Here is a 16,140-nt window from a genome sequence, read left to right on the forward strand (position 1 = left end):
TGTATCCTCTGAAAGCTGAAACAGTCTGAATGTTGATAACCATTTTTCAAAATCCCACTGACATTCATTCACACTCTTTGTCCAAGGGCTCAAAGTCCTCTAGACCTATGGCTCCAGGGCAACAGGTTCCCAGTTACCTAGGTTACATCATCATCACCATCAGATTAACAAAGTATGGGGAGGTAACTGAGGCCATGTTATAGACAGTGATGGTGAAGAGAGGTGATAGTTCACCCAGCGTGCCTAGGGAGCCAAGGATGTCTGCAAGGCACCCACAAGCCCACAGCCATGCAAGGTCCAGCTGCAGCCTACTAAATGCACTCATGGTAGAGCAGCTTGCTTAATCATATAAGCCCTGATGCAGCACAAAGCATAAAGCCATAAAGAGTAATTACAACAAGAACTATTTTTAAGATATATAGAAAAGTTTTACTGTTTTTTTTTGTTGCCTCCCCTCCTCTCTTTACCACAACAGCACTAGGGAGTCAGCCACGTTCCTAGTCCCCAACCTGCCCAGGTAAAAGCCTGCCCTAGGCAGGAGCCCTCAAAAAGGCAGTGCAGGGCAGGCTGGCCCTCCCTAGGCAGCAAACCCAGAGACACACAGCCCTACTCACAACCCACTGCTGGCATTGGTACCTTCTGTGCTTCCAGCCCCACAGCTGAGAACACAAGATGCTGCTCCCATCCTGCTCCAATGGTCTTGGCACCCGCAGCCCCCCAGGCAGGGCTATGGGTGGGTTTATGAAGGGGCTGGTACCAGAACCGAGGACAAGGAGCAGCTCATAGCCACCTGCTGCTATTCTAGGAGAAATAAGGAGGCTTCCCCAAGGGGCTAAATACCCACAGGCTGGGTTCAGCAGGTTTCCGTAATGAGGATGCTGCTGTCAGCTACATCACTGGAAAACCTTTGCAGCTGTGTGTGTTTTGGGGAAAGGACCTGACCTGAGCCTTGCCCAGCTTGCTTGCTATGGCAATCCCCAATTAGGGGTTACAGCTCACCCTCTCATCATTTGGCTCAGCTGACCCATGGGGGACCTGATCCCCTTTTCATCCAGTGCCTGTTTTTTCCAGTACTGCTGCACGCACCAGCCCACATGCAAAAGCAACGTCAACAGAAATCCACTTTTGCAAAATCTGAGGGGTTTCCACTGCCACAGCTGCTGCATAAAATCCTCTGTATGTCATGTGTGAGGGCTTTTAGGCAGTAGAAGTCAGTGATAGCCCACAAAAGCAGATGTTTCTCCTATAAGCACAACATTTACCTGAATAAACAACCACCTATACTCACCTAGTCACATTGCCACAATTAGTATTTGTAAGGGAAAGTGGCATTTTTAGGGGCAATTTCTTTCTACTTCTCTACCCCCAGAAAGTATTCTAATGTGCATATCACTTCACTTGGGTTCACTCACTTACATGGTGGGATAAGAGACCCTAAAGCACTTCAGCAACAGCCTCTGCTGTCCCCACATGAAGAAACACCTGTTGATAATTTGCTGCTGCCCTTCAGTAAAAGACCAAAAACAACACATGAGAACAGGAAATAAATGCATATATATCAAAGGTCTAAATTAAAGTTTTCCACCAAAATACACAGCTCAGCAGAGCCAAAGACAAAGACCCCCAGAGGAATGCCTCCCAGACCAGACGGCCACCTCTACCCAGCTGTAAGTTTGCTATGGGTGTCGGGTGTGAGGCATCCCCTGCCAGCTCCCACCCCTCCAGCCCAACCTTCACTGCAAGGAAAAAACACCTCCTTGCTTTGCTCCAATACTCCAGGAAAAACCTTTCCTTGGGAAACTTACATTTTTTCCATTCACTGGCCACTGTGCTATTTGGCAAGTGGGTTTTGGAAGAGCAGAGCAAGGCACTTTGGTGGTGGCGAGGAGGGGGCTTGGGGTGAGCATCCCAAAACGCCGCATGCCTCAGAATGTAGAGCCAGAGCCACCACACAAAAATTCCAGGTGATTTAACAGCAGCTGTGCAAGAAAGTAGTGGTGTTTTATAAATGTATGCCATTTATACCTGAACTAACCGGTTTTATACCTGACATCATAGTTCAAGAAGGGTTCCCCTGGAGCTCAGAGAAGGGCAAGAAGGCAGCAGTGCACGTCCCAGCACAAGGCAGAGCTCGGCGTCATTCAATAGGCACAAAATGTTCCCAGCAAAAGGCTTTTTATTCCACTAGATGGTGCCATGGTCTTGCTTATGGATGTTGCTTAATGGCGTGTTCAGGATGGGGAATGGAGGTGGCTGGGCACCATGCCAGGGTCCCCATGGGGCTGCAAATCCAGCCCTGCCAGCAGCAAGACCCCAGACCAACCCCTTCATTTACCAAGCAATGGCATACGCCAAGCCTGAGCTCCCTGCTGGAGAGCATGAGCTCTAGCAAGACAGACCCCCCCCGACAGGTGGTGCTACTGGTAGAACCGGTGAGATACGCAGTGTTATCCTTGTCCTGGTGGTCCCAGAATCAGTTACCCATGCATGATCCCTAAGAAACAAGTCTATGGCCCAAAATGGGACCTGCCCCTTCCCTGCATGTGGCTGTGCAGAGGGCAGGGGAGCAGGCACCCTGTGGGTACATCACTGCCATTGTAGCTGCTCCCACCCCACTCCCCACATGGGTGTAGTGCCAGCAGGGAGTCTGGTCCTGCACGTGCTGAGAGTAGCATCTCTCCCCATGAGGCTCAGTGCCGCCGCTCCCCCCATGCCGTTTGCTCTGGCACGCTGCCAAGCACACCTGTTTTAGTAGCTTCTCAGACAGAAAAAGCAACCTGCAATTGCATAAACAGTGATTAACTTCAGGCACCACCAGCAGCACGGCTCCAGCATGTCGAAGCCAAGCCTAGCTCACGTGTGCGGGCCAGTGTTGGGAATGGCGGCAGCACAGCCAAGGTGTTATGGTGCTGCTGTAAGGGCGGTGAGGCCAGCAATTGCCCCAGCAGCATGCTGGAGGGCGCGATGGGGATTTCTTGCTGCAGGAGATGGATGAACCAAGGCGGGAGATGTTATGTGAGACTCCCCAGCAAGGACAAACTGCCTGGGGAGGCAGGTGGTCCTGGGCAGGAGCTGGTGGGGTTTGATACCCCAAAGGAGTGATGTGTGGGGCCAGCTGGCCAAACTGTAGCCCCAGAGATGATGGCTGGGCAGGGAATGCGCTGGTGCCAGAAACATCCCCATGCCCAAGAACCAGCCCCGCTGCAGCACGCTTCTCACGGCAAAGCAGCTGCCTGAAGTCCTGCTGCAAACACCAGAGTCAGCAGAGCCTTAGGTACAGAAATGCCTTTATTTCTCCATTCGGCTGGAAGTGAAACTGTGAGGACAGACGCTTTTTCCTCATCATTTATTTACTTGCTTTGCATCAGTGCATGAACAATGCTACGCTATGCCGTGTAGCATGATTTCTGTTAATGGCTGTCTAGCACAGCAAACCCATGCATTGCTGTCTCAGCGCTGGACAAAGCCCCCTTCAAATTAACAGCAGGATTGCGTGAACCAGTGATTTTTGGCTCCTGGGCTGTGAAGCACCATGCGACCCCCCGAGATGTGCAGGGTACTCCTCACCCAGGCAAGAGCGGCACACGCAGTGGGGACACTGGAGGGGGGTGACATGTGGGACCCCCCATCTCCACCACTGGAGCCCACTGAGGTGGACACCAGCAGCCCCTCAGAGGGTCCCCTGGCTCCAGCGGCCATGGGGGTGCCCTGGGGCTCCCCACCCTGAGGGCCGCAGTCCCATCTGTCGGCTGTCGCTGTGGCTGCCCTGCTCCCCCTCAGATGAATGGCTGCTGTCGGCACTCCCAAGGCTGGCGTAGGGGCCACTGGGGCTACCTCCTGCCCCGCTGAGGGTGTAAAAGGCCCGCTCGCGGACGTGGAGCTCATCAGCGTGCTTCATCTGGTCCACCTGCCTGCTGTGGCCGAGCGTTGCAAACGCCCCCAGCACCCCAGGCCCTGGCCTCCTGCTATGGCGCCCGGGGAGGCGGCCGACCCTGGACCCTGCCACTGCCACCCCAACCTCACCACCTCGCCCCACCTCCTGGCCTTTTCCTGCCACCACTGTGCCCCTGGCTTGCCCTGCCTGTGGGAGGAGGCTGCCTTCTGCTTCAGTGGTGCGTGGCCTGGCCCTGACATTGCTGCTGTGGACACCAGCCCTCACCTGGCCCCTGCTCAATGCCGTACTGCTGGCTTTCCCACGTGGGGATGGCGCTTTGTCCATCCTGGGGGGCTTGTCCAGCCCCACTCCCCCTGGCTGGACCCTCATAGCTGCCCTGGGCTGTCCCTCCCTGTGGGGCTGGGCAGTGGCTGGCCCCACTTCCCTGCTCCCCACTCTCCCCAGCATGGTGCTCTTGCCTGCCTTGTGGTTGCTGGCCATCCCCAGGGTGGTGGTGCAGTCCCCCTCACTCACCCCGGGGGAGGCCATGGTGGCACCCAGGAGGATGCTGGCCTCCTCAGCTGGGAGAGTGGCAGCAGCCTCCTCATCACCCGCCTGGCGGAAGGTGGTAACAGCCAGGTGGCCCAGCCTCCCCTCAAACCTCTGCCCCTCACCTCTTGCCTCATCATCACCATTCCCACGGATGCCAGTCCCCATGGGGATGGTAACATCACCCCCAGGGACCCTCCAGGGTCCGGTGGCTACTGGTCCATCTCCATCACCAATAGTGGTGGCACCATCCTCATGATCTCCTGTAGGATGGCCATCCCCAGGGCTGCTGGTGACACTGTCCCCATGGCTTGGCGTGGCTGTGGTGGCTGGTCCTTCAGGCTGCCTACGAGCAGGGATGCCATCACCATCATCACCATCATGTGCCACAGTGACACCCAGCCCAGGCAGGGAGCTGCTGGTTCCCACAGTGGTGGTGCCATCATCCTTGCTGCCAACAGTGGCACCAGCCTCAGTGGTTTCTTGCTCCCTGACGTGAATGTTGGCCCTCCCAATGAAGATGTTGACCTCGTCATCTTTGTCTGGAGAAATTTGGGTGAAGCTGTTGGCCCTCATTGAGCTTCCCATCTTCCCACGGGTGACAGTGACACTGCCTGAGTCAGGGATGTAAGCATATTCATCCACACCTTTGGTGTCAACTTGGACATCCTCCATCTTCTCAGTGATGGAGGTGAGAGCAGCGCCTCCTGTCCCTGTGCCCCGCCTGATGCCCTCCTGCCCTTGGCCAGGGATGGTGGCTTCACCACTGCCCTCATCCCCAGCCCCTCCAGTGGCGGGGGTCTTCTCCCTCCCAGTTGTCATGGCCCCCTCCTCTGGAACCCCGCCAGGGACACCATCATCCCTGTCCTCACTCCTGACACCAGACCTGTTCCCCGCCACAGCCTCGCTGGGGCGTCCTCCGTGGGGGAGAATGGAAACACCACTGTCAACTTCAACCACCAAATCCAGGTCACCACTGCCCTCTGAGCTGGCCGGGGTGGGACCCATGACGCTGACACCACCACGTGCTCGCATGCCGATGCCTGGGCGAGGACTGTGAGCATCCCTGCCAATGCCTGGGGCACTGTGGTTTTGGGGCTTGAGGATGGTCCCATTCTCCATCACATTGGTGCTGCCACTGTCACCTCGCTCCAGGGCTGTCCCGTCCTCTGTCGGCCCCTGCCTGGCATTGTCCTCGCCCAGACGCTGACTGGGGACAGTGCTCTGGCTGTCAGCCTCTTCCTTCTGTGCAGTACACACAAGGGAGAGGTCAGGGCCAGGCCCAGCTCTTGCTGGCTGCAAGGGGTGTCACAACCAAGCCAGGATCCTGCCATGCCACCCCCTCACCTTTATCTGTGTCTGGTTCCTCCGCGTCGAAAACGAGTAGACGTATTTGAAAATGTAGAAGCCATGTTTGGCATTGCAGCCTTTCAGCAGTATCTGGTGGGGAAGAAAACAACCAAAACCCACAATTTTCTGTGACAGCAGTAGCTTCTCTTGCTGTGCCTGGCACCGCAGCATGGTCCCACCAGCACCCGCTGGGGCCCCAGGATGAGCAGTAACTCCCCACCACCTCATGGCTGCCAGCACGAGTAGGGACCTGGGCAGGATGTGTGTATTCACCTCCTGGGCCCAGGGTTTCATTTCCCCTTGGGCTCATTTTCTGCCTTTGCTTGCTTTCAAGACCTGGGGGGGGGAGGAGGGCGGGAAGGGTTTTGCAAGGTAGCTTATGGCTTGAATAAACAACTTGATGGTCCCATCAGACATGAGTGATGGGATGGATGGTGACCAAAGTGCTGGAAGGAAAGTAGCTGGTTTCAATAGATAAAGGCAGGCATTTTCTTCCACACTACTCATCTGAATTTTGCTACTGATATATTTTACACCAATATGCCTTGAAAAAACCCCACAGCACCTGGGCCTGGGATCTTTACAACCTCATCTCTGTGTGCACCAAACATATGCACTCTAGGGCTGGGCAGGGGCAGAAGAGCAGCTGGGGGGGTGGGTGGAAAGCCCTTCCCTCACCTGAGCACATCACACATTTCCCCTCCACTGCTCTTCGTAAGGGCTGCTCAGATGCAAGGGAACTGCCAGTCTCTTTATGTGGCTCACTGAGGTTCCCTTCAAAAGCAGCTTTTTCTCCCTGTGCCCCTGGTGCAGGGCACCCAATGGGGTCTGGGTGGGGCAGGGGTGGGACATACCCGGTGCTGTCCGAGGCAATTCCCAGCAGCTCTCCCAGGCAATGGCGGTGGCACCTGCAGGAAGCAAAACGCAAATGAGAGTAGGGGCACCAAATGCTACCCCAGCATCCAGGCAGCTGCCAGTGTACACTGCTGGCTGCCCACCCTTCCCAGTGTGATAGGCATGCCACAGTGTCCAGGGAAGAGTGGGGAAACTGTGTTGATATGCCAATAAATTTCTGGGACTACCTGGGGTGCTGGCTTGAAGCCAGCAATAGGAAAGCTTAAAAACCCATTTCCAGGGTCTGAAAAGTATTGCAAATTCAGTTACATCATGTTTGCATTGCATGCTACTTTTAATAGGATATTGTTGGTCTGCAAATACCCTTTTACTGGATTCTGCTGCAGAGTATTTTTATCACAGAGCAGTTTTAATTCGCGGCACCACTGCTCACACCACAATGCTCCAGCTTATGGCTGGGATCTGACTGCAATGGGAGCCTGGAGCTGGTTAACCAGTGGGCATTCCCAGTGTTTACCAGGCAATTGAGCAGTGACACCTGTGCCCTCACAGCCAGGTTTCTGTATATGCTTGCAAGCTTCCAGCTTCCCCTGATTATCCTGGGATCGTTCGGGATGTATTGGCCAGTGCATCCCCCAGCGATGGGGAACTTGGAGGTGGGAGCATCCTGTGAGCCTCACCAAGCCATTTTGGGGCATTCCCTACATGGCAGAAGGGGAGACGACCTCATGGAGGGGAGCCCCCTCTGGTCTCAGCAAAATCAGCCACTGAAGCTCCCAAGCCCAGCTGAAAGGGACAAAAACGCACCCCAGCCTATTAAATATTCCCAGATTATTCCACTGTTTGTGAACAATGTCAAAGGCTGGATTACAGCCCTGCTTATCCAGCAAGCGTATTAACCAGCTCTCTTCTGTACCCCTATCTGAAAAGCAAATCTGCATGATTTATTGCCTTCCCAGTGCTGCCCTGCAACAAACCCAGTTGCACAAGCTTGCCCTGATGGCTAAAGAACACACAGCCAGGGCCCAGTCCTCAGGAAAGACATGGTGTCCCTCTTCCTTACCCTGCCAGGAAAACAAGCCTTCACTAGGAGCAGATTTTCACACTAGCTGTGTATTTAGTATGTTGAGCAACAGTTATGCAGGATGAAAATGGCTGCTATTATATTTATCTTAGTTTGTCCTTTATTTCCATTTCACATTAGGAGAGCTGGAATATAATTGCAGGCGCCCCTCCAATCCCAGTTACCCACATGGGTAAGACAAGCATCCTTCCCCCACCTCCCTTCCAGCGGCTCTGCTCAGGCTGTTCCCAGACCAAAAGCTCTGGGTAGATCCCAAATCCACAGAAAGCAAAAGGAAGACTTACAGCAACCCAGACCGGCCCTTGCACAATGCCCTAACTGCTAAATTAAAGGGGCATGCTCAAGCACCTCCATGGTAATATATATTTTTCCTGCTGGGTTCACCTCTGCACCAGCACCTCAGTCCTCGGCCCGAAGCTGCAGAGGTGCTATATGTAAGTACAACTCACGTTTTCCTGCTGCTGAACATGTGCCAGGATGCACTGGGAGGCACACTTTCAGCGACACGCTGGGAAGCTGGGGAGAGGCATACTCACAGGTGTCGAGAAGACTATGCTGAGCAGACACAGGAACACAAGGGCTGTTTGCATCTTGGGCAGCTCCTGGGGGCACAAAGTGAAGCGTCACTGGAGTTTGTCTTCCTGGGACTTGCAGTCCCCAACAGTCCCTGTCAGAAGTCCCGGTCAGCAGCAACCCAAAAGCTCCTGCAGTCCCAAAGCCCCCATGGCAGCAGGGTTATCCAGTGACCATGGCTTTTCCGCAGCCTTTGCGATGGCCCTTGGCATCACTCTGCCTCTCTGCACTCCTCGCAGCAAAGGCGATGCTCTCACCATATGCATACAGCAGCAAGGCAAGGACATGTGCATGGCCAGCAGCACCGAGTGGGTGCTCTGACACCAGGTTTTAAAGCTTCTTAACTTGCTCTGTCAAAGCAGCTTGGGTGGATATTTGCAATAAATGACCACCAAAACCACTGCAGGCTTAAGCCATACAGTAGTTAAGTCTGAATTAAGAAACTCGCATGCTGTTTCCAACAGCACTGATAAAAGGCAAGAGACAATAGCTCTGTTGGCTAATAATTCTCATTTCACCCATCCACCCTGGCTTGTATTTTCACCCATGCAAGCGTTGCTACAGAAACCATCAGAAGGAAATTCATGCACAAGGCTCAGCAGTACAAAGCAATGTAGGCTCAAGAGAGTGCAACACAGAGATATGCATAGCCGGGGCTTGGGCCGTCTCCCCATCCCCACTGTGGCTTCCCCAGAGTGAAAGCAGGAGATGCCCTGCTCAGGAGATGAATGGCTGGGGAGAGACAGAACAGGCAAACTAGGTACGATTACCTTTTGCCGTCAGAGGCAGGACCCAGCAGCAGACCGTGGAGGCTGTGCCCACTTTGCTGAAATTTAAAGTTGGCCCCAGGCACACAGAGCCAATCAGCTCCTGCCCAGGGACATTTGTCAGGGCTGGCAGCACCCGCAGATAACCAGGGGGAGTAATTTCCAGCTAAAAATGTGTTTGTGGTGGAAGACAGCTATCAAATGTTCCACCTGGCTGGATAAACAGAAAGCACGGTTTATAAATATCTGTTCTGAAGGCAAAATTGCTCAATGATTAGCGCAGATCTTAGCATGGCACACATCCAGCCCGGTTATTGATAAGAGGGGGTGCAGCAGGTCGTAGCGTGCTCACCGTGACCGACATGGGAAAGCCAGCAGGGCTGCAGAAAGCGAAGGGCAATACACTGAGCCCAGCGCAGTCGCAGCCACAACCGGCACCACAGGGCAGCGCTGGCCAAGCTGAGAGCTGCTGCCACGCTGTAGCCTCTGACACTTGCTTTTGGGTTTCAACCTCAATGTCCCCCTAAGCTAAGCCTGGTGCAAGCACAAAATGGAAGAGTGGTAAAAAAGGAAAGGAAAAGAAATAAGATTTTTTTTCATGCACTGCTTGCACAGGTCCCTTTGAGCCCACCTTTGCTGTGGGAAGGTGCTATGGGGATGTGCACAGTGTATGTACTCTCCTCCTGCCCCCCTCTAGTTTTGGTGGTATTGCTGGACGCCTACGCATATGCCAAGGAGGGTTCCCCTGCTGTGGCCAGCCTGGGTCAGCTGCTCACTGTGGTGATGGTGACAACAGCTCCCATCCCACTCGCCACCCTGCCCCAACCCAAACCTTGGAAGCAGGCACGATCACTGCATTAATGCCCAAAATACTTAAACCATCAGCATCCAGCCTCAGGGAGGAGCAAATCTTAGAGCCAGGAGGAAACTTGCCCTTTCCTCCTGGCCAGGGAGCCACAGTCAGATGCTGCCCCACGGGTACCGGAGCAGCTGGCTGCTGTGCCTTGGCTCAGGGAGACAGAGCTTTGGCTGGGTGCCTGGGGGGGCTGACGCACACAGGTCCAGGCTGTGCACCCCATGGGAGCAGGACCCAGCCCCCAGCAGTGCCAGGGCCCTTTGTCTGTGCTGGGTCCCTGACGTCTTTGGGCACCCCCTGGGGATGGGGACGATGGGGCTCTCATGTCCCCCCCGGCAGCTGCGGGCATGTGCAGGACTCCCCAGTGCCACCATAGGGATTCAGCCCCAGCCATGCCCACTCTGCAGGCAGCACACCCTGCCACCCCAGCAGCTGCAGCCTGGCTTTGGCACAGAAGTGGTTTTGCAGAGTGGCCAGCAGCTTGCTGCTCCAAGTATAGAAACTTGTTTTGCAGATGGACCTATACTGACAGCTGAACGCAGATTTCCTTTTCAGGAGTGTGAGCAGTGCAGTACCTGCCGTAACCCGTGCACAAGGCTCATTGCTTTTCCTGAATGGGAGCACCTACCTGAAACCAAGTGAGATTTGGTCCTTCCCCATCCCTGGTGCTGATGCCCAGTTGGCCAGGGCCCTGCTCCCGTGGGGAGGTGACTCTAAGCAGAGATCCTGGGGACCACAAACCAGGCATCCCCATCCGTGACACACAAGGCAAGTGGACACATCACTGTCACTCTGATTGCCCCACCTTGCCCTGGGGACAAGGCTGTGTGGCAGGGAGAGATGTGGACTATTTTGGGCTGCAGCGCCAGTGTCCAGAGCACATCTGAGGTGCCTGGCCCCAGTAGGACCCACATGCCTGGCGCAGGGATGCAGAAGCAAAGCTCTCATTACAGGGGTGCGCATCTACAGCTAACAATCCACAGAAAGAGAAATTAATGTCTTTATTAATATTGCCTGGTGCGTGGTCAGGTCTTGGGAGGCACACTACCAAGAGGTGGAACATGTGGTAAAGTTATCATTGCCCACATATTGCAAATTCACATCAACTCTACATAAGATGTGGCAATACTCCCACAGCAGTGACCCTAAAAATAAATGCCTTTCCATTTTTTGGAGGTGACTCTACAGAGGCTTTCTTAGTTAGCCTTTCTGTTCCTCCCTCCTTCCTCCTGAGCTGGAATAGAGAGATTTAACCCTGAGCAGCATTAGCACCTGTAGCCCCTCAGCTCACCAAGCACCATGCTGCCCCACTGACCCCAGCAAATTTGGGAGCAAACCTTTGTCACCAAGAAGCTCAGTTCGGTTGCTTTATTTCATTTCGCTTTGTGAGATACAAAAAAAACCCCAAAGCCTGGGACAGAGCCAGTGGACACCGTGAGCCACCTGGCATCCCCTCTGGTGCGCAGCGGCTGCAGTGAGCCTTCGGATGCACATTCCTGAGTGGGATGGGGCAGGCAGGGGGCAGCACTGGGGCCACCCCCCACCCGCTCACTGGCTGTAGTAGTAATCCTGGCCATACACGTCATAGCCATGGCCCTTGTAGTAGCCATACTCATCCTCGTAGGCCCGGTAGCTGTCCCCACGGGCGTACTCGTCCTGCTCCCTGTAGCTGCCATCGGTGGTGCCCTCATCCCCTCGGCCACGGCCCCCAGCTGTCACCTCATATTCCCACTGGTCCCCAGCTGTGGTGGCATCCGTGGGTCCCCCATCTCCCATGGTGGTTGCCTGGGACAGCCCCTCTTTACCAGTGGTGCTGGCGACAGTGGTGGCTTCGGTTTTCTCCTCTTCCTCCTCTTCCTCTTCCTCTTCTTCTTCTTCCTCCTCTTCCTCCTCCTCAGCTGCACCAGTGCCCTCCTCAGCCACCTCAGTGCCATTGCCGTGAGGTCCATCTGTCCCCTTGGTGGTGTTGGTGCTTGTGCCGTTGACGCTATTCTCATTCTCAGCTACCTCTTCTTCTTCCTCCTCCTCCTCCTCCTCATTCTCGTCACTATCTTCATTTTCGGAGTCACCCCCCTTGCCAGCAGCCCTGTTTCTGCCCCCCTTCAGGGGCCCTTGGCAGTCCTTGCCCTGGCGGGGGGAAAATAACACAGCATTAGTTGGGTGTTTGGAGGTTGCAGCTTTTTGGTGCCACGTGGCATAGGGCAAGTATGGGCGCAGCTGAGCATCCCCCCACACCTTGCATGGCAATGCTGCCTTTTTGGGGTGCCCCTTCTGACCCTCCTGCTGGGTTAATGCCCAGAGTTTGGCTCAGCTGCGGGCATCTTGCACGGCAGACCCCCAAGCAGAAACGGGGTACAGGGCATCCCATGGGTACAAGTGAACATACCCTGCCCCCACGGGTGCTCCCCTCCAGCCCCCCAAACCACACCTGCTGGAGGGATGCGATGTCTCCTCCCAGCCTGCCCTGGCTGTCCCCAGGGGCTGCTCCGGCAAGGTGGCCAGCTGCCTCGGTGTCAGCATGGAACGGCTCCTGCAGGGACAGGGAGACGACAGGGCAGGTGGTCAGCAGCGGGAGCAGGCACACAGCATCCCTGCACAGCATTTGGGCACTGCTCCGAGTTTCCTGCTTTCCCACGGGCCTCGCTCCAGGCTGAAATTGAGAAGCTGCAGCAGGGCAGCCTGAGCCATGCAATTAAGTGGTGGTGGCTGGAGTCGGGTGTTCCCATCCTAGCTACACATTTTGCGTTACAAAGCATCTAAAGGTCTGATTTTAAAGTTACCTCTCCCAGTTCCCAATAAACAAAGAAAGCCACAGGCACACTACGTGTAGACACACTACACACCAGGTGTAGATAGCTGGCAAGAGCGTGACAGCTCAAAGCCAGTCATGAGCGCAAACCCTACCAGCAATAAGCCACCAGCACTGCTCAGTCCCAGAGACCACGGAGTGGAGCAGGTCTCTCAGCAGGGCACATGACAGTCCCTGCTGCTAAAAAAGGCAGTGACTAATGAAAATACAATCAGAGCACTGAGGAACTGGTGGGGCAGTTCACCCTGTCCCAAGCCTGGGTGGAGGAGCACCTTGCCCCTGGCAAATGAACCCGGCCTTGGTGGGGAAGACACAGGGTCACTGCCACCCCTCTCCTGGGCAATCCCTGCTGCTCGCATGCCAAGACCAAGGACGCTCACCCTGGCGTTTTCAGCCAGCTCAGACACTTAAAATATGGGTGCATCTGGTGCCAGAGAAAAGCCAGGCTATTTTTCTCCCCACTGGAGGAGCCACCAAATTGCATGGTGCAGCCAGCTGTGCCAATGGGAGCAATGCCCTCCATCTAGCATCCAATATAACAGTGCTCTCTACATACCTATAACTGACCTTGGGGCCTTTCATCATGTTTCATCTTGCTGACCAACCCCTGCCAGTGAAGGCACGCAGCATCCCTGCCCAGAAACAGGCACTGAAATGAAAGGGGCAGCCCCAAACAGCAGCTGCATTCCTGCATATCACTTAATTTCTTCCTTGGGAATGAAATTCCCACTTTGGCTGTCTCATCCCACTGCTCAAAGTTATCCCTAGTGATTGCAGTGGTAGGGGAGAGCAACAGGCAGAAAGGGGAAAATTGCAGGGAGGTGCTTGGGGCGGACAGAGGTGCCTGGGGGATGGGGGCCACCCCATGCTGCACCTCAGCCCCAGGTGGGCCTCCAAAGGGGGTTTTAAGACCAGATGCCCAGGCTTACACTCCTGTTAAAAAAAAAAAAACAAAACAAACAAACTTGAAATTAGCGTTCAAATAATTTAATTTAAAAAAAGAAAAGTGATTGGACCTGACACATAGGTTTCTGGATCCCTGTCTCAAAGCACCTGTGTGCCTGAGACCACTGGATTATTTTTGAGCCTTTGCAGCCCAGTGAGGCATAAGAAACCTTTGTAATCCCTGGCATTTAATTTTGCACCTGGGTGACTCTCACAAATGCAGCAGTGCCTGTGCTCATATTGACCCAGCAGAGAGGAGCAGTGTTACCAGCTCGGCTAGTACAAAAGTGCAATTCCCAGCATAGCATCAGTTTGTGTCACTCCACATGTATGCATGCAGAGCATAACTATTTTCCATAGCAATTTTATCAGCACTATGGGGGCAATGCACCCTGAAAGGGGAAGGTAAGAGGAGTCCCTAACAACCCCTTTTGCCTTGCAGGTGAGCCTCCCTGCTTCTGCCCTTTGGTCTGTCCTGCTCCTTTCTGACCCACTGAAAATGGAATCCTGGCAAGTTTCTCTCAGGGTTGTTTGGTGCATCCCCCACGCATCATCTTTAAAAGAAGAAGGAAAGGAAAAAAAAATATTAAAAATATTAAAATAAAGCCCAGAGTAGCAAATCCAGTCACATCCAGAGTGCAAGGCTGTGGGCGGTCAGCAGCCACAAATGCTGATGAGCAGTGACTACAAAAACAAAGAAAGTTCCCAAATTCCCGTATTTGTTTTGCAGGCTGCTGGTTTGCCGTACTCACCCCCACTTCCTCCTCCTCCTCCGAGCCATCCCCCTCTTCCTCCGATGAGTCACTGCCCTAAGGAGAGGGAAAACCAAGCTGTAGCCGGACTGGCGGATCTACACTGGTGTCAGGAGCGTGATGGTCTCAGCCCAGCCCTGCAGGCCAGTGGCAGCCAGTGCACAGACCATGCCCCCATCTCATTTGAGCCTATGTCTCTGCATTTGTTGGGTGATGAAGCACCAGCAACCCCTCTGAAGCACCCACCTGGTACCGTCGCTGCGGGGGATGCACGTAGGCGTATCTGTACAGGTAATACCGATGCCTGTTCTTGAACACCTACAGGGAGAAGGAGGGAATAAATCCCATCAGTCTGGGGGCTTGGGTACAGGAGTGACAGAAACATCCTCGTCCTTAAGGCCAGCGCTGCGTGGGGCTGGGCACACAGGGTGGGGGGAGACCCTACCGCATTTTCTTCCGAGTCGTCCGACTTGGCTTGCCGCAGCCAGCTCTTGACCTGGGGGAAAGGCTGGGTTGGCACGCACCCCACACCAGCCCTGGCGAGCCCAGGGGGTCCCCACACTGCCCAGCACTCACCGAGAAGGCGCACGCCATCCCCACCAGGCAGGCAAAGACCAGGACAGTCCTCATGGCTGCTTTCTCGAGGAACAGCAAAACACGTCGAGGGCTTGCTTTTCAGCTAGAAAGCACCGTCACTACCCCAAACCATACAGGTATTTGTGTCCACACAGGTGAGCGTGGAGAAGAAAGGCTGATCTCCAGCCACCTCTCGATGGGGTCACACGTTGCTTTCCCTGAGCAGGACTACCCGCTTCTGCTTCCCCATCACCTGCCAGCAAGTGGGGAAAACCAACCCCCACCGGAGAAGCCACAGGAGCAGCTGAAGGGAGCACTGCCCCTTGTGGCCGCCCTCCCACAGCCCTGCAACCTCCTCAGGCTCTGCCCAGGGAGCAACGCCCCCGGGAATTACACCACAGAGTTTAACCATATTGAGGAAAAATAAATAAGCAAACAAATAAACGAATATAAGTGGCTTCTACAGTCTGCCATTGGCAAATAGCAGTGGCAAGGCACTAATGCAAGGAGCCCTCCATAGGCATATCCTGGCAGGGGGATGGGCTTAGCTCTGGGCAGGTCCAAGCTGCATCCCCTAAGTACCAAAACCGGGCCTGCCCTCCTCCATCCCGGCTCCAGCAAGGAGTATGCCCGACCCTTCCTGCAGCACCCCAGCCTCTGCCCAGGGGTGGGTCGTCACGGCCTCCCGCCAGGCTCTGTCAGGCCCACTAGCCTTCCTTTCTCCTACCCTTCCTCTGGCTAAACCCACCATCAGCTGTGCTGATGTTTGGGGGGAGTTGTGTTATATTTATCTGCACTTGAAGTTTCCCTGTAAGACAGGGAACATTTAACTCAGGCTAGAAAACAACCAGCCACAAGGTAGCTTCCCTGGCTGTGCAGCAAGGCTCTGGGTGCTCACATCCTGCCCCTGAGGGCTTCGTGAAGGCACATACCCAGGAAAGGCCTAAAAGCAGCATCCAGCCCCACCAGCAAGCTGAGCCCCCACCCCCTTCACAAAGCAGATGGCAATGCACGACCCAGCTGGGAAAAGCAGCAGCAAGCTTACCCTGCCACAGCACCGACAGCTACCCGTGGAGTCGGCTGGCACAGATTTCCTCCTGTCGCTGCCCGGCTGGGATATAAGGTCTATTTTTGCCCCCCCCAAGCCAGT

At 54.8% G+C, this 16,140-nt stretch overlaps 2 protein-coding genes across 2 annotated transcripts; both read right to left on the reverse strand.

Moving 5' to 3' along the window:
* Nucleotides 1-3,290: 3,290 nt before the first annotated feature.
* Nucleotides 3,291-8,737, reverse strand: MEPE (matrix extracellular phosphoglycoprotein). Its single transcript, XM_064450852.1, has 4 exons — nt 8,249-8,737; nt 6,628-6,681; nt 5,771-5,863; nt 3,291-5,668 (listed from the first exon to the last, which is right to left on the reverse strand). Exons 1-4 carry the CDS (start codon nt 8,300-8,302, stop codon nt 3,671-3,673), a joined length of 2,199 nt encoding a protein of 732 aa, XP_064306922.1. The 5' UTR covers nt 8,303-8,737; the 3' UTR covers nt 3,291-3,670.
* Nucleotides 8,738-11,043: 2,306 nt separating this feature from the next.
* Nucleotides 11,044-16,109, reverse strand: IBSP (integrin binding sialoprotein). Its single transcript, XM_064450358.1, has 6 exons — nt 14,991-16,109; nt 14,860-14,910; nt 14,661-14,732; nt 14,415-14,471; nt 12,337-12,438; nt 11,044-12,035 (listed from the first exon to the last, which is right to left on the reverse strand). The coding sequence occupies exons 1-6, from the start codon at nt 15,042-15,044 to the stop codon at nt 11,457-11,459; spliced, it is 915 nt and encodes a 304-aa protein (XP_064306428.1). The 5' UTR covers nt 15,045-16,109; the 3' UTR covers nt 11,044-11,456.
* Nucleotides 16,110-16,140: the final 31 nt, after the last annotated feature.

This window comes from Phalacrocorax carbo, chromosome 4, assembly GCF_963921805.1.
Source record: "Phalacrocorax carbo chromosome 4, bPhaCar2.1, whole genome shotgun sequence".
Taxonomy (NCBI): domain Eukaryota; kingdom Metazoa; phylum Chordata; class Aves; order Suliformes; family Phalacrocoracidae; genus Phalacrocorax; species Phalacrocorax carbo.